This window comes from Pongo pygmaeus, chromosome 11 (genome assembly GCF_028885625.2).
Source record: "Pongo pygmaeus isolate AG05252 chromosome 11, NHGRI_mPonPyg2-v2.0_pri, whole genome shotgun sequence".
Lineage (NCBI taxonomy): Eukaryota > Metazoa > Chordata > Mammalia > Primates > Hominidae > Pongo > Pongo pygmaeus.
The window spans coordinates 61,878,035-61,901,909 of NC_072384.2; the positions used below are offsets into that span (position 1 = coordinate 61,878,035).

The window sequence follows — 23,875 nt, forward strand, 5'->3', positions numbered from 1 at the left end:
TCTGAGTAGACAATTTTCCTAGAGTCAACTTTTGACCTCAATCTTAGTAGGAACAGAGTCCATTTAATTTGTTCTCTTTTCATTTTAGTTTTGCCTAAATGTGCTCCTCTGTTGGATTCAGCATTACAAATGTTAGGAATATGAGTAAGTGAAATTTCCTATTGATGGTGAAACTAAAATTTGCGGGAATTTAGTAGTTTGAACTGCAGCAGCAACAAGTCACACATTGCATATTAATGCAATATGTCATTTAAAAAATCATTAAGGAATGAAATTTGCGGTGAACGAAGTTTTCGAATTCCCCATTGGTTAAAGATATTAAATAGCCAGGCTAACCATGTGTTACACTGATTGAAGCTATATGATATCAATTCAATTGACATTCATATTTAGCTATACATTTTCAAGATAATTATTATTTGAATAGGGATTGCCCTGTAAATTTTTAAAAATTAGAATATATAGATACTAAATTTGTTAGAATATAATTGTTTGTGTTTATGGAAAAGCTAATTAAAAATAATTGGAAGACGTAGCAAAGAAAAGTATATGAAGAAGGGCATGAGAATTCATTGTCAGTGAGAGTCATTATAAAGTCAGAAAATCCCCAAATTATATATTTAATAATTTGCCACTTGAGACTCTAAAACTCAAGGGGAAAACAACAAGCATTTTTATTAGGTTCACATTATGTTGACCTTTGGAGATAGTAGAGATGGTTCAGCAAGCTCTTCAGAACTTGTGACTTCCATGATACAACCTGTTTCTATTTTTAGCACTTCCCAGAATCCATTTTCATAAATAACTAAAATGGGACATTTGGTAATCACATTTAATATTCCATTCTTCCATTGTGATAAATGAGGTACTATTTTCACTCACTTCATCAAGATTTTAGATTGTCCAGAGAACACTTGCATATATTCTTAGCTTACTTCAATGTGGGGTCATGAAAAAAGTGGGTGCTACAAGACAGGGAAAGCAGCTCTGGAAAAATATCAAGCCTAAGTATCCTAGATTTAATAAAACCTTTGTAGCTGCATATGGTACTTGGGAATAATGATGATAAGTAATATTTACTTACTCTGTACTAATGTACTAATTTTGCTATCCTACCAGGCCTAGAACATCCTATTTTTCCTTTTTTGTTAATATTCTTTTGATGCTTTATTATGCCTTCCTAATCTTTATATTTTTATACATCCATGGATATATTAAATTATTAAAACTTGAAAAATAAAACCTGTGAGAAAATACTAACAGTTGGGGATTTTATTTCAGAAAAAGTAATTTACATGTTATCTTAATAACCATAACCTCATTGGTTAGATAATATTATTCCTCTTTTAAAGATGCATAAACTGAGTCTTGGTGGGTTTGGTCAAATCATTTACCCAAAGACATAAAGGGAGCAAGTGGCAGAGCTGCACTTGGAACCCAAGCAGTCGTTACTGGTACCACTTACTAGCTAGACCTATAGATCTAGCCTCTGGTATGCTAAAATAGTTGTTCTTCCATGTAATAGTTCTTTAAATTTTCCTGAATTTCTCATTTTTTCACGGAAATCTGCATCTACTAATCAAGCATTATTACCCAACTCGTGCACATTTTCTACAACAAAATCTGTACATTTGGGTATTCCTTTTGGAAATAAAAATAAAAATAAAGTAAAGGCCATACTTTATTTCAGGGCATTTCTCCACTCTTTCTCATATTCTCTGTAAAATTAAATTTTGGTTGGCATGTATTATAGTGTGATTGCATTGGCCCTTCATACTATAATATTATAGGGTTGGGGGTGAGAAATGGGTACAGAAGATACATATAAAGAACCAATTGATTAGCTATCTTAAAATATTCATGGGTCCTCTCTCCCCATTGAAATTACTGCAACAGACTTTCCCACAGTTTTCTACCTGACATTATATTAAGTCTGGTTGGTCACAAAAACCTCTCACTCTATAAGTGTTTGGGAATAATTACCACTTGTTTTAGAATAGTGCAAACACTTCATAGATGATCTGAAATCTGAACCCTTCTAGAACATTTCATGAAGTTGAAAATGATTAGATTAACATGTGTCAGTACAGTTCTTAATTTGTAAAAAGTCACCATTTTGTGATTAGCACTGAAGAGAGACCACCTGATGTCTAACTCTGGATTACCTTTGCAAGAGTGACTTCTTTTATCTATGTGCATTCTTCCTGAGGTGGGCACTGTTTCTTCAAAATCGAGCCCAGATGCTTTCCCTATTCCTGGAGAAGAATCTACTATTCCTGAGAAGAGCGGCTTTTGTTCATCATCAATGGAGGAGATGAAAGATGAGGATCTGCTTTTTTTCTCTTCAAAGTGTCTCTTGGAACTCTGATAATGTCTTATGGTATCTGCAGAGTCTTCAGGATCATTTGTACTGTTTTCTTTGCCAAAATATATCAAAGAAAAGTTATTTTATAGCAGACAATTAAATGTGAGACGGTATGCATATTACACTACCTAGCTATATATATAAACTAGCTTTTTCCTATTGAAAATGTAGCTACTTGAGAACTTAATTTTTTAAATTCAAGGGTTATTAGATTATCTTAGTGAAATAAATTATTCATTTCAAAATTAAAAGAATATTTACAATGGTAATAATGTTTATGTCTCGAGGAAAACTGTATGATAACTTACAAACTTTTTTATATGTTCAAGTTATTTGTATTCTGAGAATCTGGTACACTCTTTCTTTAGAGAAATGAAAAAACAAGGGAAAATATGTCCCAATTTGAAAATATCACCACTATGCAACTTGTTATTTGTTTATTTTTAACCTACATGCCCTATTATCTGTTTTAGCTGCTCATGCATTGCAAAGGTCAAAATTGGAAGCCTCCTTGTAGTAAAAGGCTGGCAGACTGAATATCAACCTTAGTCTGATGCATGTAATGGCCTTGCCATTCCAGGCAGTTTGGTTGTGTAGCATAATGCAAAGAATATAAAGCTTAAATACAGTAATTAAGGTAGGTTTTACCTAATTACATTAAAGCTGGTAGTGCATATTGGCTGTTTTATACTGAAATGTCAGGATAATTTCAGTCCTGAAGGTTGTGTTAGAACATATTTCAGCAGGAAAAACTCAAAGAGACAAATCCCAGAACTTGTTTCTATTAGTGTCCTGGGGAGACAGTATAATTCTCCATCTGGTTTCTGCTAATAACTAACCAACAAAACGCCAGAAGGTATATCATTTTCTGGAGAAATGGTGAAGACGGTGTCTCCATCCACTCTACGCCTCAGTGTGCTTACTTGGTTATTTATAGAAGGCCAAATGAACCGATGGAAGGCCACGCCAGAGAAACTTCCAACTGTTTTTAAAAATTCCCATATGGCATAGAAATCCAACAAGATTTTTTCCCTTTATTTTTTTAAATCATAATTTAAAATATGAAAAGCCAGAAAGCAGCCCAAGGTAAAAGCAGATAGAGTTTAAAAATCCGTGTTATGAGAAATTGTTATTGAGGAGTTCATGTTTTGTCAATTAAAGTTAAATCTAGCAAATGCAGATTGCTTATTTTCTTTAAGATTTCACGCTTGCTCAGTGATTTCATCATTGCTGAGAAAGCCATGGACCTTTCCGATCTCCAACATTACAGACATCATTGATTACTTACTGTTACTTGTACATCCCTACTCAATCACTAATCTAGTTGGTTGTAAATATTCGGATCAAATCTTCTTACAAAAAGCCTTTTCTCTTCAGTGTCATTGGCACAGACCTCCTTCAACCTCTAAAATTCCATCTTGCCATCTTCTTCCCAACTTTCTTTGTTTTTAACTTCTTCCCTTCTCTAAAGCCCTCTGAAAATTTGATTAACATTCTCTACTTTCTGAACGTATCATTTTACTCCTCAAAACATAATAGTTATAAAGTTTAGGCTAGTAAATGTGAAAAAAATGAAAGTTTAATTTTTCTAAATTATCCTCATACCTGCTTAGTGAATTGCACCAGTTTGCTCTTCCTAAGTAAACCTTCTTGTAGTCTCTCACTTGGGAACCAGAGATATTTGAATCAGCTCAGGCCTCCTATTTTCTCGAAAATGATTTTCATTTCTACACTTTTGTGGAGTGTTTTCCAGCAGCATCAAATGCAAGCTGAATTAACCATTAATTCATGTGCCTCCAATCGAAGTCTGGATAATGCTAACATGGATATTTGTAATGAATGTACATCACAAATTAAGAAACCATTTTGTATCTTTGGCTGGAGAGGTCTTGGGGAATCCTTACACATGGTAGAATGTTCTGTTTTACCTACCATGCTGGGCTTCAGTCTTAGTTTACTAACTTTGGCTTGATTTTGGATGCTTATGAACAAGATTCACCAGTTAACATGTATTGTTAAGTTGAATTATAACTTGCTGATTTCACCTTGGTCATGTGTTTACAAAATGTGGTCAAAGAGGAATTACTATCATTTAGTTGTATAGTAAAATGGAGAAAATTACTTCGTATACATAGGACAGAATTCTTTAACAAAAATTTCAGATAAAAGCGGAATCAGGTAAAAGAAGAAGAAAAAATTTGATATCCTTGAATTTTCCCCATTGGTAAGGAGAAAAAAAAAACCCCATCTTTATTTCTGTATTCATTGCTACTGGACTATCAGCCAAGCCATACGAACAATTTCTTTGATACAAACCCACTGAAACAGCATTTTTCCATTCCATACTAGATAAATTAAAGCTTCATTTTCTGTCACATAAAATGAAAGTTGAAATGACAATCTATTTGTAGATTAAAAATGGAAACTGTTCAGGCTTTGGCTGGAAAATTGGCTGAGGTAATATGTATATGAAATTGGGCAGCTGAAATGCATTATAATTAGCCTCCAGGTACTTCTAAATTTTGATGGACTGTACTATTTTTGCCTTTTTCCAGTTAAACTGAATTATTTGATAGACATTAAATAGTATCAGGTACTATTTTTTTCTTAATTCTATTCATATTCTATGTAGAAATAATATTCTAAGGGCAGTTATCTGATTGCATAATCTTTCCTGTTACCATCATTTTATATAAAGAAAAAGTCTTGCCTGTTTAATTAAACCACAGATTTGCTTCTGATTCAGAAGACAAAAAATCTTTTTTCTTCCTTGTTTCTTTAGGCGGACAGTTCATCTCCTCCCCCTTTTTCACAGAACACAATTCTAAAGCATTTGTGACTTGTCTTATGAGTGTCTCTCTGAGTTTAGAATGAATTCAAGAGCATAGAATAAGTGTCCCAATGGAATGGCTGACCGTTTGTCTTAAGAATGATAATATAAAATCCTTCCTTTCAAAAAACCTGGAATTAACATTTGTGCTCACTCCATCTTTTACGGAGTCTTCTTCTCAGTTTACCATTTTTATTTGTCAAACCCAACAGGGAGACATAAGCTTTGGTCAAAGAGAAGCATTTAAGGTGCTCTCTCCGCATTTGAGTTTTAGATTTCCCACTGCTGACAATTAAGAAAAAAGTTGAGCAATTCCCAGCCAGATGCCTTGAAAAACTTATTACATTGGAAAATTGGAGTCTAAAATAAATTTTTTCATTTAAGATCACATACTTTAGGCCTCCTATAGCTCTAAAGGGTATTGAAAGAGGCCTAGATGAATACTTTTTTATACAAATACAAAAATTAACAATTTAAAAAATTAAAATAAAGAAAAGATGGATATTGGTTTAAAGGTAAAAAGTTTCAGATATGCAGAATGAATAAATTCTGGAGCTCTATTCTACAGTATGGTAACAATAATAAATGTATTATATACTTAGAAGTTGCTAAGAGATTAGATCTTAAATGTCCTCCCCACATAAACACGCACACACACACACACACACACACAGAGTTAACTATGTGAGTGATGAGTGTGTTAAATTAGCTTGAATATTGTAATCATTTCATAATGTATACAAATATGAAAAAATCACTTTGTATACCATAAATATGTACAACTTTTACATGTCAATTATACCTCAATAAAACTTGAAAAGATCAAAAGATACTTTTATAGATCACTAAAATGGATAACAAAAAGCTAATCATTGTTTGTTATTGAAGAAGATATTTCAAAGACATGCCAAAGTATAATACCAATATATTTAAATAATCTAATAAAACCAGAATAGAATTATCACTATTCTATAAAAATAAGTTTATCACTGAATATATTTACCCCTTCAATAATTTTCACAGGAGTTATTTTATTTTGGAGAAACACTTTTGAAACTTATTGGCTTTTGGATGGCAATGGAAAATCACTAAACCAGTATTACACAGTGATAGTGTTTATTGCTATCCTTTGAAATGCAAAACGTAATGAGTTCAATACACTTCCACTCTATTTTCTGGCACATTGGATTTTTCCTGTGGAGCATATATTGAAGAGCTCATTTTAATAAAATTATATGGATAGGGAAATGAGTAAAGTTTTCTTCCCTACCCTAAGGATGTGTGTATCTCTTGAAAAGGGTTCTTGTTTGTCATCATGCATGCAGAACCATCTGCGTCCAATCTTTCACCTTGATTTCCATGTCTTCAGTTGTTACAGGCACATCTTTAACACTGTTTGAATGTTTTACTCTTGTGGCTTTTTTTGTTTTGTTTGTCTTTTTGTTTTGTTTTGTTTTTCATGCTTGGCAGTTTGTTCTTTACAATGGAGCATATTGTGATAATCTATTAGCAAAAGTAAGAGGGTCTTCGGAGCTCTGAGAATTGTTTCTTAGCTTTTGGAAATCAAGAGGGTAAGAATATTTCCAGGTTAGGAAGGAAAAGCTCAGAATTCTTTAACTTCACAGGCCAATGTCCCTTTTGCTAAGAAAAATTATTTTTTTTCTGACACAATCATTTTTTCAAGTCCTATATAATTGAGGCTACTTGCCGACTTTATTCTTGAACATTATTCTTTATGCTTTTTGAAATAGAAGCAGGAAAAGGTATAGAGAAGGGATATTTGGAAGAGTGGGTTCAGATACTTCTGCAGAGTTCTGATGAGGAACGGGAGGCAAAGGAATCAATGCAAATCTGTTGTTTTGGGAGAGGTGACCTCAGGTGACGTCGATGCTTTAGTTAAAAAAATACCAATAGGATTTCTCTTAAAATGTATAACATCAGCAAGAACTGATTTTTCACAATGTTTGAGGCGTTTCCATGCAATAAAACCAATAGAGTAAAAAGTTTCCTCTTCCAGGTCCTCTTTTTTTCTACTCACGACTTGGTACAAAATAGTAAAAATAATTTCTTCAGAATTCTGTAGAAACACTTTTTTCTGCTAAATTAACTAGAAAATATAATGAAAATTGAAGAGGGAAAGTATGCAGACACTAACTACAATTCAGAGGGAATTTCTATTTGTCTCCTTGTTAACCAATGAAGAATTTTCTCTAAAACGTTAAGACAAACTTTTGAAACTAAAGTAGAAATAAACATGAAAAAGCTCAGGGCACTTAGCACACAGTGGGTACTCAATGACAATGGACTCCAAATGAATGGGTAATTGTTTGTGCCTGGTTACACTGCTGCCCTCATTGGATTATTCTCTGCCAAAAGGTCACCCCCTAATTAGCTATTAATAGCCACTTTGATACTGTATTTTCTGTCAACAGAAAGGGTTGAGCAGAACACTGCAAATATTTGGTCTTATAAGCCCTGTAAGTAAACATACATAAATGTATGCGTGTAGTGTATAATCGCACTATATATATATACACACACACACATATTTATGTATTTTATAATATATAAATTATGTATACACATATGTATATGTATATATCCTGTGCCATTATACATGCTATTTTACAAATATACCCTGTATATTATACAATGCACACAACATAAAATTTTAGAAGAATTATTACTTCTATGACCTAATGGATCTGGCTCACACTGGAGTAGGCACAGTTCAACTTTTAAGACCACGTAAATAGAGACGATTTTTCAGCATTTTTCTCGTTTACTTCTCTCTGCCCAGCCATTTTAACAATGCTCATGGCCACTGAGCAGGTCATTGAAGCCTCATTTTTATTCTTCACTTTCTGTAATAATTTTTTACTTCCATCTCAGGAGCTGTAGCACTTCTTCCCACAGTGAACATTGTCATATTGGGGAAGTCCTGGGCACCTCCAGGCCAGAATTTTAGGAAGAAAAGATAACTACTTGAAGATCCCTTTAAAAATACAAGGTGCTGTCAAATTTCTACCTGCACTTACAAGTCTCTCCTGTAGGGAAGTGGGATTTTTTCTTAGAAAAAAAATGTATAGCTCATGAGAACAAGCCACCCTCATCAACAAATTCATTATGTATTCAATATAAGTATATATTTGTTTTTCAGCTTTCCAGAGGCTGTACATATTTCATTGAAAAATTATATCTTATTCAATGTGAGCTCTTTAGAACCTTGTGGGAGGCATAATTGGAAGCGGAGTGGCAGGCGGCAGGTGTGGACTGAAGCCGGCAAAGTTGCATTGTTCCACTCAGTGGGTAGGGAGTGGCAATCCAGGACTCAACTTCTGTCAGCTGCTAGTGCCCAGAAACACGGTCTTCTCTCCGGTTCTTGATGCCACTGCTGATTTACAGGCAACAGCACTCTTGAATGCCTGCCTTCAAGGTTTCCTTTCATATAAGCAATAAACTAACACTACAAAAATGAATGCATTTCAAGGGAAGATTTCAGTTACTGTATCCACAAATTGTTTAGCATCAATGATCCCCTGAAAGTTCTCTGTTCTTTATATTATGTGTATTTTTCTCCTATATATTGATGCTACATCAAGAAGTATATGATGAATGCTTACCTTAAGAGAATTAGATTTGAATGACAGGGACTAAATTGCTTTCAGCAAATTTTATAATTGCCCACAGCACCCTGGATTCCTAAAGACTTTGGAATAGGCTCTTGGGCTCTGGTTAACTGGAATTAATTGTGTTTTCACATTGACCAACTCATGTTTACTTACTGGCACAACCAGGAAACTTCAAAGAGCTGCAGGCAGAAAATCCCTTAGCATCTACACTTTATACGAAATTGATCTCATAGACTAAGCCTGCGATTAAAGGCACAGTATTCAAAATCAACAGAAATGTCTAGTTACATGAGCACAGTACAAATTGTGACATTGCTCTCAGGGCCTTATCAGGCGATAAAAACATTAGATAATTTAGCTTAAGAATGAGGAAACTGAACAAGATTGAAAGGAGATTTAATAAATCTTCAACTATGTGGAGGACATTATTATATTGACAACATTGTTAACCTGTTTTTCATTTCCAGTAAGATAAACATAAGAGATGAACTTCAGGATAAGGGATTTAGATTAACTCTGTGGAAGAACAGCTTAATAGGAGTGGTTCTGATTTTAGAAAAAGTCACCAAGAAAATAATTAAAGATATTGCAGAACAAAATTATCAACTATCTATGAGTAGTCTATTGTTCTACAGTCAGCCAGAGGAATCAATAATTAGTCCAGTTCAAGAAATATTTATCAACCATTCTTTGCTAAAGTTATCTACAGTTTGGCAAAGGCAAAGGAAAAAAATATACCAGTAGCCATCATATTTTGACAATATTATAAGAAGTAAGTGCTTTGAGAATTCATAAGAGAAAGAGAAGCTTCACATTTGAGATCGAGAAACAATTCACATTAAATATATCATTTGAGATTGACTTTGATAAAAAATGTAATTTTAGTGGATGAAACTGGTGTGGTATGAATTCGTGTGTGTGTGCGCATGTGTGTGTATGTGTGTGTTTTTGAGGACAAGGAAGCAAATTAATTAAGGGAATATTATAAGCAAAACCACAGAAACAACGTACATGGAGGAGTGGGCAGCTTGTTTCAATTGAAATGTGGAGCAAGCTAAAACTAGTAGATGATCTCTTCTGGAAAGAGTATTCATTGAAGAGAAAAGAGAGTGAAAAAAAGAACTTGGCATAAGAAGGCAAAAAAAAAGGGAAAAGAATAAAAAGGAAGATGCTCAAATTCTATTTCAGTTATTCTTTCCACAGATACTTGTTGAGCATCTGCTGTGCAGCAAGCACTAAAACTACAGGGGGCCAAATATTTTCCACTTTCACGGAACTTATGATCTAGAGGCAGACAACATTGATTAAATAATGATGCAAATAAACCCAGAAGTACAACTGGAGTAAATGTTGCTGAAGAGACGAACTGATGGGGGAAGATGGAGTGATGGGAGTAGTTAAGGGAAGGATATTATGAAATAAGACTGAAGAGGTAAGTTAAGACCCACCCTAATAAGGATTTAGGGCACAGGATGTCCTTAGAGGGCTTTGAACATGTAGGTGACATAAACATAGCTGCATTTAGAAAAAAAAATCAACAGAAGTCCAGTGTGGAATAGATGAGAGAGGGGCAAGTTGCATGTGCGAAGGCAAGTTGGAAGGCTGTTTCAATATTCCAGGTAGCAGATTATGGTAGCTTGGCCCAGAGCTGTGGCTAAGTAGATGGAGAGAAGATAACCAAAAGGAGACCTAATTTGAAGACTAAATGGAGATTTATTGGAGGTAACAATAATAGGACTTGTTGCCAGAGTTGCTGGAGAGGTTGTGAGAAGGTTGGCTCCAAGATACCTGGCTTGTACAATTGATTGAATAGAGTCACCATCTGCAGAGGCATGGGAATTGAAGAGGAGACAGGTTTCCAGGGTACACCGTGAGTTCAATTTAGGAAATGTTGAGTTCGAGCTGCCTTTGAGATTTCAGGTAGATGATTTTATAGGCAGTTGGATATGTGGGACTGAAGCTCAGGTGGTCTTGGATTAACATGTAATCATGAACATCTCCTATGTGAGGATATACTTAAATGATGGGCATAAATGGGATCACCCAGAGAAAGAGTATGATATAGAACAAGAAGAAAAAGGAGCCTAGGACTATGCCTCAAAACTCTAACAAATTAACACTGGTATAGAAGATAATAATCTTGAAATTATCTTCAGGGAGTTCATGAAGGTAGGAGGAAAATAGGAAGATTGAAGTATTACAGACGCAAAGAAAAAAGTATTCAAGAAAAAGAGGGGACCTTGTTCATAGTGAAAGATGCAGCTATGGAGCCAAATAAGGTAAAGACTAGAATGTTTGTTGGATCAGCATGAGGCAAGAGTCAAAGCTTCTTCAGGAAAATTTTTTCCCATCTGCCAAGAACAATTAAATGTACACTCACCTGGGCTCCCATTGAGGAATACCTATTCCTGTTACAGAGCCTACTATTTGAGGGTGTGTCTATCTCCCTCTCTAGGGAAGATGAGGGATGTTCTGCACAGCTTATTTCTCAGAATATTGAGTAGCTGCTTGAAAATGTGAAATGTTAAATGAATATTTGTTGACTATATGAGCAAAGCATAAAGAATAGTCAGAGAGGCAGAAAAACCCGGAGAAAACAAGAAGTGACAAGTGCCACAGAGTCTGAGGATGAGAAGCACTAACAAATGTGGCCTTCATCCATGTCATGCATGCTTGTGGGGCATGTAAGAGGATTGAGCTCTTGGCCTGAAATGACAGCCCTCCTTCCAGAAAACTGTGCTCAGAACGAATTTACCTGAACGTCTTTTAAAAATCAATCCACTCTATTTCTTAATCTGTGATGTCCTTGTGAATATTAGATGGGTTTGCTGAATGATATCATTGAGAGCTATCAGTCAGAAACTGGAAACCAGATCATTAGCTACTGAATAAAGCAAAGGATCTGCCCTCCTAAAGCCTGAGTAAAATATACTCTTGAAATCAGAAGTAAAATGAACATTTAAGAAGGCTAATTACCACAAGCTCTACATTGAAACTTTAGGAATGGAATGAATTACCTTTCTCTCCTTCACTTTCAAATGACAATTTCCTTCTTCGTAGTTTACAGTTGTCTCCTTCTGAATCATTCATGGATTGTGATCGTAGGAGATCAGCCTTTGTTAATGGAACATGAAGATTAAATGAAAGATTACTCAATTAGAACACAATGTACTATTCAGTAAACTATTTACTATTCCATATTGTTTCCACCATCTTGAGACTTAATTATTAGATTTCAGGTAAACAGCTAAAGTACCTTGCTTAATACTTGTCTCTTAATTATAAAATACACAGATAGAATAATTTTTAGTACTTTCACCATTTGCTGGGGAAATCATAGTGTAGAAGTTATTTATGCGAAATGTTTAGGGATGATGTCAACATTTAAAGATAAAATATTTCTTCATGTGGAATGTGTTTTATGCAACTTGGTAAAGTTAAAATAAGAATAATACAGTTGACCCTTGAACAACACAGGCTTCAACTGTGCAGGTTCACTTATACATGAATTTTCTTTTTCCTCTGCTACTCCTCAGACAGCAAGACCAACCATTCCTCTTCCTCCTCCTCCATAGCCTATTAAATATGAAGATGATGAGATGATGATCTTTATGATAATCTACTTCCACTTAATTATTGGTAAATATATGTCCTCATCCTTATGATTTTCTTAATAACATTTTTCTTTTCTATAGCTTACTTTATTGTAAGAACACATTTTATAAAAATATACAAAATGTGTTAATTGACTGATTAAATTATTGGTAAGGCTTCTAATAACTAGTAGGCTATCAGTAATTAAGTTTTTGTGAAGTCAAAAGTTATATGCAGATTTTCAACTATACGAGGATTGGTGTTCTGAATTCCCATGTTGTTCTAAAGTCAATTGTAGTAATTTAAAGAACTTTGCATAACTAAGAGTACTGCAAAGAAAAATGTATAAAATAGTTAAAATTAGCTATGATGTTTAAATTACATGGTAATTATTAAGGTTAAATTTCACAACAATAAATATAAGGTTAAATTCCATAAACATTACACTTTGAATCCTTTATTATTTTGCTCCCAGATCCTCCTTCTTCCCTCTCTGGTTCACTCTGTCTAATGTTGTCTACCTTGTAAATAAAAATGGAAGCTCTTGTTTATTTGAGTACTGACTAAACTTTTATATAAAGAAGTTATGAGAGGTAGATATTTGTTACTTTTCAAGGCAAAGTCAGAATGAGGTTGGTGACATAAAACTGAGATTGGGACAAATTACTGAATTAAAACCATTACAAAAACATATGTTCTTAATAACTAGAATCTTTCTCCACTTCAATTAAAAAAAACCTTTTCAGTGTTTTAAAAAGAAATAATTATCTGAACTGGCGTATCAGGATATTAAATGGCATCTAGGGGCCCTTAAAATTCCTCTTTCTCTTTTAAGCCTCTCATGGTACTTGGGAATGTCTATAACTACCGCAAGTATTAAATCTACCCCCTGTTACCTAACTATTGACTTTAGGGGTTTTTTCCCCAGAGAATATATTAGTTAGTATTTAAATACACTGGCAAGTATCAATCACTCAATATTTGATTCCTGATTTACAAAAGCATTTAGAATTAGAGTGGAGTTGGGAAATTTTGGGGGAAAAGGGATGGAAGAGGAATAACCTAGTAATAAATTTTGGGTCACAACATAAGTTTTATAGCCATAGAAGAGTAATAGCTCATAAGGGCACACTTTCACAGTAGAAAAGAGTAAGCAACATAAGAGCTACACTCGAAGTTCATTCTGGGTTAACTTACATATACAATTATTTAAACTATTATTTCTGTTTAGACTACATATTCATTCTGCACCATTAAAACTGACAATACTGTAAAACCTGACTAATTTGTACTTCTGTGATTTGGAAATTGTATTAAATAGGAAACTAAACTTGAATGAGGTTAATTTTTTCATTATTATTGTGAAGACACTGATAACCAATGTACAGTGTAAATAATAGCTGAGAGAATATTCTAACCTCTGTATAAGATAAACTTAAGCAACTTTCAACAGCCTAAAACACCCATTTCTAGCAAATAATTGGCACACTATAAACAAAGGCTATTTTAACTCAAGTGTGTCACCTAAGGGCTTCTACAAGGTCAAACCTAATTGAACTACTTGAAATTATTCAACATATTGGAAAGAAAGTAGGCTAAATTTCTTTCCTATAATTCAGAAATTTTCATATTCAGCTGGCCTTTCCTTCCAAATATTCAGAATTGGTAAAGTCTTGCTGCAATATTTTGCTTGGTTTCTCAGAAGTATTTGTGCAATTCAAGAATAAAATAAAATGTCAGAAATATAAACATAAACAAACAGTCAACATATACCTTTGCGCTCTCATGCCTTAGGTTGAAAGTCAACTCTAGGTTTGTTAGAAAGTGATCAGAAAACTCAGGATACATATCCAAAACCTCTAACAAGTCTTCTCGCTGAATCTTATGCAAGTCACAGTATGTGAGGGCTCTTACATCTGCATTAGACTTTCCAGGTTTGGCATAAAGATGAACCATTTCTCCAAATATATCATTTTTTCCTAAGAAAAGAAAAAGAAAAAGAGGCGGGGAAAGGGAATCCAAACTCAATGTTTTCCTTCTAAAAGGAGAAGAGGGTCATTAAACAATTGATCAATCCCTGAACCAGACTTGGTGAGCAACGTTCCAGCACCTTAACTAAATGCCCATCACATGTTTGGTGAGTGGAAATTTGTCTCTAAGGGTGATTGGTCCTTTTATTTCCTTGTTTTGCTTATTTGACTAAGCATCTAGAATGTAGCGAACATTATCTTCGGTCCTGTATACCCCACTTTGCTAGCAAAGGGTCTTACCATAGAGTATTTTAAAGATACTTTCAGGTAGGTGTACTCTGATTTTTTCAATCTAGGAATATGAGAAAGGCCGCAGTGAGTCAGATTCATGATCTTTCTTTCTCGGGATGGTCTCTGCAGGTGGTGCTGAGCAAGGGGTTATGGTGGAGCTGTTTTAACACTTAGTGGATTGGTGGAACAATTAGAACACACCTTGTTTCCTAATAACCACTTTTGAATTTGCCCTTAATAAATATGCCCAATTGCTTAATAAATCTAGTTATAATTCTCAACATATGTAGTACTGCTTTTTATTACATGGCCTTTGTTAGGGAAATTTGTCCTTCTTGCTCTTCTGTAAAATCTAGGGTTATTTCAGTGTCTAGCTTCTAACAGGCCTTCCCCATCACCTCTGCCTAGCCACATACTACCTGCTTTTCAAGGCCTTATTCCATGACAAAGATAAGAACAACAGCAACAGTAACAAATATTTATTGAGGACCAGTAGGTGCCAGGCACTGTGTCAAATGCTTAGGTGCATTGCCTCAATTTGTTCCTAAAATAACTTCATGAAGGAATTTTTAATAATTATCCACATTTTATGAATACAGAAAGAGCATTAAAGAGATAAACTGATTAGCCTAACATCATTTTCTTAGTTGAATGAAGTGGAGGGAGGGAGAGAACAGCCAGAACTAAATCCCATGCATCCTGACTCCAGATGCATCCAGAGTCAAAGTTCTTGCACACCTGATACTGTGTATCTAAGTAGCTAATCTCCTTCCAGTGATTTCCCTGAATGTCATGGCCACTTAGATTTTTCGTTTCTGACTATCAAAGTACTTAAAAATTGTACTTGTGGAATATATACTTAATACATACTGATATATTACTTGATTATGTAACTTCTAAAGATAATCAATGTCAATGTAAAATAGTACTCTCTTGTGTCTATCCTGAAGCTTCTTTTCACTTTTAGAAAAAACTCCTTGGGTATATTATTTTAGATTTTGGTAGACAAGTTCATGTATACCTCACTGTAGAAGCTATCAAAGACTTTTAAGTAATAAGGTTCTAATTAGTCAAAAATGCTATAATATTCCTGTTTTACAAAGGAATTCAATAGTGAGAAATCAAACACCATATCCTAACTACGTAAGAAAAATTGACATTAGAAAGGATACATTAATGACAGTTTAAATAAATATGTATCAGCCTTCCAAAAATAGGATAAATCATCATAGTTTGTAAGGATTTTAGGGGCTGACTTACATGGAAGTAGGGACAGAAAAGGGTAATTTCCTGACATTATAGTTTTGGTAGCTCAGTATAGATATTATTGTTTTTAAAAAAGACCTGAACTAAATTAAGCATGGGCTTTGTATTTCAATTACCAACATGACTGTAAATGAGCCAGGAGCAAGCCAGTCCATGGATATGTCTTAGCAACACTCTAAAATTACTACTTGATAAAGCAAGAAAGCTTATTACCTTCTTGTAGAAGCCAGGACTGGCTGATTTGAAGATTAGAAGTGCAATGAAGCATCCTCCTTCCCTGGCAACATACCAGGGCAAACTGTCAATGCCAAATTTAGTGAAAACCTAACTTGATTGTGTGGCCTTAAAATGATTTAGAATATGTGTTTATTCTTTGTCAGCTTATTGGTTAGAAAACCAAATTTGGGAAATGTAAAAAAACTAATATAATAAAATTATCAAAGTATATAAGAAAATCACTTGAGCACCTTTATTCATGTATCTGAGTTCTGTGCCATGCCATACTCTAGTTCTACACAGCAGCAGGGAAAACAGACAACATCCCTGTCCTGTTGGAGATAACCATCATATGTGAACATCAAAAGCTAAGTGAGAGAAAATCATTGAATTACATGCCCATTATTTAAGTGGAGCTGGATAATCCACAGGAGAAAAATGCAAATTTTTACAGAAACTAAGGATAGGCGTTATCATAGGAAGAGTGAGGCTTAAACCTACCGGCTATGTGGTAGGAGAAAAGAAGAATTGACTGCATTTTTCTCTGTTTCCTTGCTCTTCCCCAGCGTCCTAATATTCTAAAGAAGTACTACAAGTTCACATGGTCTAAATTTATTTTTATTTTTATTATTTTTTATTTTATTTTATTTTTTTATTTTTAAAAATTTTAAAATTTTTTTTATTATACTTTAAGTTCTAGGGTACATGTGCACAACGTGCAGGTTTGTTACATATGTATACGTGTGCCATGTTGGTGTGCTGCACCCATTAACTCATCATTTACATTAGGTATCTCTCCTAATGCTATCCCTCCCCTCTCCCCACACCTCATGACAGGCCCCGGTGTGTGTACATGGCCTAAATTTATTTTTAAAGAGGCAGATTAAACATGTGCTTTCTTTTGCACCCAAACCAGGTGAAGTTATGACTAATTTAATCTCTTCATCACTTCTGTCCCTGGTTGTTAAGTTCATAGGTCTATATTAATTACCTAGTTAAGGATTGTATGATTCCATTTTTTTTTTTTTTTGAGACGGAGTCTCGCTCTTTTGCCCAGGCCAGAGTGCAGTGGCGCTATGTCCATTCACTGCAAGCTCCGCCTCCTGGGTTCACGCCATTCTCCTGCCTCAGCCTCCCGAGTATCTGGGACTACAGGCGCCCGCCACCGTGCCTGGCTAATTTTTTGTATGATTCCATTTAATCCGACACGGCAGGTAAAAATGCACAGTGAATAAATGAAATTCATCAAAACATAAACCCAGTTCATGACAGGGCTTTGGCACATGCTCACAAGTATTTCCTACAACACATATATTTTATTTTAAGGTGTTGAGGGATCAAGCATGAAGCTAAGATCTTCTAACATAAAAAGAGAATATGCTTACTATTTTCCTATATTTGGCCTCAAATGTCTAGGTAGCTGCCAAGAACTGAAGAGAATCATCGAAGCGTTTACACATCGGAGAAAAAGTGAGACAGTTAAGAAAACATATTTTCTGAAAGGTTAATTTGGTTTGAACTGAATTTTAAATACAGCTTCCAAATTACCCACCATCTTAAACTGTTCTTATAAATACATACATCAGTCTTTTTTTCCTAATCATTTTAAACTATGCATTACAAGCTAATAACTGAATCTGTCACCATGCATTTCTAAAACACTCACCCAGAATAGCCACCACAATGTCATCTTTGAGAATTTCAATGGAGCCTCTGGATAAGAAATAAAGTGCAGTGAGGACATCCCCACAGTGAACGAGGGTGTCTCCTGGAGGTGCATGGGTGGTCTTGAACTTCATTGCCAAAGCTCTAAGGCAACCTTTACTTGCCCCCCGAAAGGCTTTGCAGTTTTGCAGCAACGTCTGGTTGAGATGTAGACAAATGTCTGCTTGTAAGCATTCTGGGAAACCCTTTAGGACCTGAAGAAAAAAAGAAAGAGTTTCATACTACCAGTGTTCTGGGTATCTCTGCCTGAAATACAGTCAATTTCTTGCTCACAGAACTGCAGGTGTAGTCATTGCCACGCAGGAGTTCCTACAACTCTTCTACCTCGCCTACCTTAATGAATACTTGGTTTGCTAAACATGTCAAAATTTTTAACTCAAATACTTGTTCTCTGAATTAACTGCAGGCATTCAGACTCAATACAAATGCTGTCTCATTAAAATATAATGCCTACAACTTTTCACACTGCTTCTCTTTCCCTGCATTATGTTATGTGGCATACTATGCACAGATATAATGCAATGTGACAATTAATAAGACGTAACTAATGAAAGGTGGTACAACTAGAAAGACAATCAACCTTTTGAAAGAATCTCAAGTCAATTTAGGTTGCCATTTCTGGTATACATCTAAGTTATAATTAGTAAAAATGTTGACCCTGAAATAGTCATGGTATTTGTAAATGTCATGTAACAGAGTGTGCTATTAGTTTACAGTATTTGGAATATTTATGTTTAATATGCACATTATTAATATAAATATTTTGATAAGCACTGAAAATAGAGAAAGGCAAGGAGAGCAGCAAAAACACTTTAAAAGTGTAGTCCAATATTCAGAAATGGAAATTGCACCAGAATTTGCAGTGCATACATAAGCTTCTAAAGTGCTACTGTTTTGACAACCTATTCAGGGGCTAATTTATAACTTGTTGAACAGATTAAACAATAGCCTGTGACAACTGCTACTCAATCTGAACTGAATAAAATTATTTGCTATTTTCATACAATTCTCAATATACAATGATTCAAAGACATTCAACTCTTGCTTCTCTGTGTCTTGCTATTTTGGGTGGCGTATGTAGATTTTAATTTTTATGTTGATGTTCTCCTACCAGTACAAGCAGACTCATTTAAATATGCTTTGAGGTGGAGGAATGGGACACTATATACTGCAATTTATAATGCAATGATGCAATTTGGGCATTTCCTATCTTTTTGGATCAACCTTGGTGTGCCATCCAATATAGCTAAAAGTAACCATGAATTGTTTGTAAGGCAATTTCAATGTATTTGGCTCACAGAGGAACTTCAAATTAAATCATATGAGAAAAAAACATACAATTATTACTATTTTTAAATATTCAAGTAAGCACAAGGATCCTACTGTGTATAGGATCACTGTGTAACGCAAGTGGTGAGACTGATATATTATAAAGAGGACCAATAAGATACCTGAAGCATAATAGTCATGATTTTCTGCTCTTGTTTTCTTCACTGTATGGAATCACTCACAGAAATGAATAGGGAACATTTTAGATGAAAATTGATAGAACTGAATTCTGGTCATGGATTTGCCACAGGTTGACTCTTGTACAAGTCACTTCACCAATCTGTTTCTCTACTGTAGAATGAGAATCTTTGCAATATTGAATTTAGCCATAATTTCAATAAACTACTCATAAATAGTGTTCCAATTGTTAGACACAGCTCATCCAGCTCGGTGCTGCTACAGGAACTCAGGTTTTCATCCTGAAGAGTCTGTATTTCCTTGCTCAGGTCCAAACAAAATATGCCTCCCTTTGATAAGAGTTTCTGGGCACTCATCTGTAATCTCTCCCCTTAACTGTAACTGTTGGGCTTGGTCTACATGACTGGACTCCTTCCAGGTTCCCTGCTTGATGGAAGACCTCTCCTACATGATAACTTGCCTAGTCTGTGCCTGTTTCTGCCTCCAGGTGCTGGAGGCCCTTCCTACTCTTTGTTGGAATCTTATATCTATTCAGCTTTTCACATGGAAGCAATTGTCTGGGTCACTGATCCCTTCTACCATTTAAACCACTTCATTGGACTCTTTGGCAAGTGATGCCAAACTGGAGTTGAGCTAAATTTGGACACAGCATTCTAAAATGCTGGCCACTTTGCTTGGGGGCCAGCATTTTAGAGTGTTGTGGCCAAATTTAGTTCAACTCCAGTTTGGAGGTTGTATAGAATAAAAATACCCTAGTTTTACACAGCCCTCTGCATATGAATTACTCCTCCCTGAAGCCCGCTGCTGTGGTCTCTGAATAATTCTAAGTAACCCCATGCAGATAAAGATGTATAAAGCATTACACCAAGTAACAAAACAAATATATTCATCTGTCTTTTAAGATTCACCTGCAATAAGGTACATAAAGGCATTTTAGATTTCACATGAAGAAGATATTGCTATGATTATAGTGGTTAGCATAAGAATACTGAGCTACTGAGCCTGTAGCTGCATTTCTGGCATTTTCCCTTAAGTATCCTTAAGTAAAACTTGGTATAGAAGAAACATTGCGTGTGTGTGTGTGTATGTCTGTGTGTGTGCACATGCACACACATACATGTGTATTCACACGTGCTTTGAGTTGGAAGAGAGAGAAGAGATAGAGATGAGATTCTCCATTTCCCTGAATGTGTTATATGAGCTATGGAATCAGACAGGCTTGATCCGAAGTTCTAGCTCCATCGTTTACTAGTTTGACTTTGGTCAAATTACTTAACTTCTCTGAAAATCAGTTTCTTTTTTTGGGAAAGTTAAATTAATAACATGTATTTCACAGAGTTGTGGCCACAATTTAAATAAGAATGTGTGTAAACCCTTTGATTCACAAAAGATTTTTAATAGACAATGTACTTTGGACTTCCTCTGTTTTTTGGTCCAAATTTATTGTCCCTGAAAAATTAGTATAATCTTTTTAGTTAGCAATAGAAAGCCAAAAATCTATTATGTTTTGTCTTTGGTCTGCCTGATAGGGTATCCTCCACTAAGTTTTGTGTTCTATTGCCTCAGCAGAGTTTAAATGTTTTGTGCATCATTGCATCACCACTTTAAGAATTCTTTTTCCTTGCATCTCGCTATAATTCTTGTTTCCTGTTTCTGGCTTATTATATGTCCTGCAGTATTTGCACTTAGGCTGTCACTGTGAGTAGCCCTAAATCCCTTTTGAAATTAGGCAGTTACTAAAATCAATGTACAGACATGTTATTGGAATTCCAATAGTTTTAGAATCACCCACAGAGCTTTAAGGATGCTTCAGAAAGTTTTTTCTTATTAACTGTCCTCTGCCCCCAACATTCATTCTATTGGAAGTGACACCCATTGGAAAGGATAACATCAAGTTGGAGGTGCCGTAGAGCTGCTGTTGTTACATTGAAAAGATACACAGATGTTGGCATGAACTTGCCTAGGTTGAGGACTTCTTATATGATGTTAGCCCTTAACAGATTTTCTTAATTTTCTTAAGTCAGTCACATAGATCACTGAAGTAAAACTCGATAAAATTAAGAGTCAGTTGTTGAATGTCTTATTAGTTCTATAGTTTTCATGTCCCAAATAAGTTAGCAGCTCTAGGATCTGGGTTCTGTCTAAGTAAAGGTACTTTAAAAGGGAGAGTTAAGAGTGGGAGCTATAGTGGAATAGAGGTAGAAGTACATTGAAAAAAGTCTGAAATAAGAGGTAGGCTTAAGAAGATATTTATCTAGGGCATCCCTTTTCATTGGCCTCAGCTATATTGCCTTCTTGGCTTCCTGTTCATTGCACTTTTTTGTTTGTTTGTTTTTAGGGTTGGTTCCCTTGCTAAACTCTCTGACATAGGACCTCCTCATTTATGACTCAGATACTGGCATTGTACCTGTCCTGGCAGATCTGACTACAAAGAGTTGCTATGTCAATTGCACAAGTACAAACCAGGACGCGTGCTGATTTGGTGATTGTTATATCTATTTCCACTATACCATACACGGCTTTCTTGACTGTCCAGCCTTGAAGCTTTGAAGGTACATATCACCTTCCACTGTGTATTTGAAGCCATGGTTTTATTGAGGCAATCTAATTTGAAAGACCAAGAAACACCACCCAGAATCAGTTTCACGGTCTGCAGCTTGAAACAGAAGTTATCATTCTTTTAGCAAATACTTATTAAGTATCTGCTAGATATGGTTTGGATATTTGTCCCACCCATCTCATGTTGAAATATTATCCATACTGTCAGAGACGAAGCCTGATGTGAGGTGTTTGGTCATGGGGGTGGATTCCTCATGGTTTGGTACTGTCTTCATGATAGCAAGTGAGCTCTCATGACATCTGGTTGTTTAAAAGTGTGTAGCACCTCCCTCCACTCTCTCTCTTGCTCCTGCTCCTGCCATGTGACATATCTGCTCCCTTTTCACCTTCTGCCATGACCGTAAGTTCCTGAGGCCTCTGTAGGAGCCGAGCAGATGCTAGCACCATGCTTGTACAGCCTGCAGAACCATAAGCCAATTAAACTTCTTTTATTTATAAATTACCCAGTCTCAGGTATTTCTTTATAGCAATGCAAGAACAGCTGAATACACTGCTATATGCTAGGCAGTATGCTAAGCATGGGAGCATAACAATGAATTAAACATGTCTGAAAATATATCTGGAATTAAAGCCTTTCTCTAAATGCCCAAATTAAGACAAAAAATTACAGGGATAACCTGAATTTCCCACACTCTACTGTCACATCAAATTTGGACATTTATATTGTACATTTATAATACTAATGATTGTTCAAAGGAATCCTCAAGGTAAGAATTAATTTAAGGCAAATAAAAAGCTCTATTTCATTTTTCAAATACTGGCTTGTATGGGGAAAGATTTTAAAAATTTCAAGTTCCAGAAAATTTTTTCAAGGCTGCTACAGATCCTTTATCTTTATTATGATATAAGGTCACTGGAATATTTTATAAATGTATTAATTTCCCTTTACTTGAATTTATATGAATACAAGTCTTTGGGACTTTCAAAATCACTTCGTGACTTACAAATGAGAATTTGTTCTTTTAAGTGAATATGAAATGCTTTCTGTGATTGTTAAATCAATCTTATAGTTAAGTATTTGAGGACCCCAAATTTAAAGGCATTCAAACACAAATAACCCAACAACAACAAAACATAATAGCATTATTAAATCAGAGTAAAACTCATAAAAGATATCACACAAAACAAAGAGAGAGCAAAAATGAAAGTAGTATTTCATACTAAACATCTATCAAATATGACCAGACATTAATTCAGAAGTATTCAAATTTATGTAAAACTTCTCTAAAATGTAGGTATGCTGACACACACTTAATGGCATACAATTATAATATTGTTAATATTCATAATTAAGTAGTATGTGGATTCAAATTTTCTTGTGCCAAGTAATGAATGCAAAAATGAATGTGTGCCAAAGTTAATATAAGCCTGAACTTCTGATTTGATGTATGTGCTTATCAAAATGACATGTCCTATTAACTTTTAATAAGTAATTCTTTAAATTTAGACTTATAAATTTATACCAGTAAAATAATTATAGTATCTATTTTACGTGTTGGAGCACAAATGGAAAATAAGTTTAGCTCAGGCTTGTGACAGATTATAATTAAAGAAATACGTCCTAGGCTTCAGTCCGTGGAGTCCGAAGGGAGAAATATCCTAATAAATGAAGTTATTTTTCCTATTTTTATATGTCACTCTTCTGTCACCTTTCAAGGAGAAAAGATAGATATTCATCTTCTTAATCAAATTTTACCTGGCTGCTGATAAAGATAGCCAAATGGATTTAAATATTCATAATGTATTGACAATAAACTATTACTCTTTCCTCAAATTAAAAGTTCAAGATTCAATATTTGCTGTTTCTAAGCCCAAGTTCCAAAACACTCTTATGGTGGTTATGCTTTCTCAATTCTGTTTGGATAAGTGTCAGTAATTGAGCTGGTTCCTTTTTTTTTTA

General features: G+C 34.8%; 1 protein-coding gene across 3 annotated transcripts in view; it reads right to left on the reverse strand.

Moving 5' to 3' along the window:
• The window catches only part of KCNH7 (potassium voltage-gated channel subfamily H member 7), a 494,352-nt gene that overhangs the window by 32,501 nt on the left and 437,976 nt on the right, over positions 1 to 23,875 (reverse strand). For all 3 annotated transcript variants that reach the window (XM_063648257.1, XM_054477433.2, XM_054477432.2), the window contains 4 exons: positions 17,831 to 18,083; positions 14,195 to 14,400; positions 11,845 to 11,941; positions 2,166 to 2,417 (listed from right to left, as the gene is read on the reverse strand). In XM_063648257.1, coding sequence (XP_063504327.1) covers positions 2,166 to 2,417; positions 11,845 to 11,941; positions 14,195 to 14,400; positions 17,831 to 18,083 — 808 coding nt within the window. The remainder of the gene's footprint in view (positions 1 to 2,165; positions 2,418 to 11,844; positions 11,942 to 14,194; positions 14,401 to 17,830; positions 18,084 to 23,875) is intronic.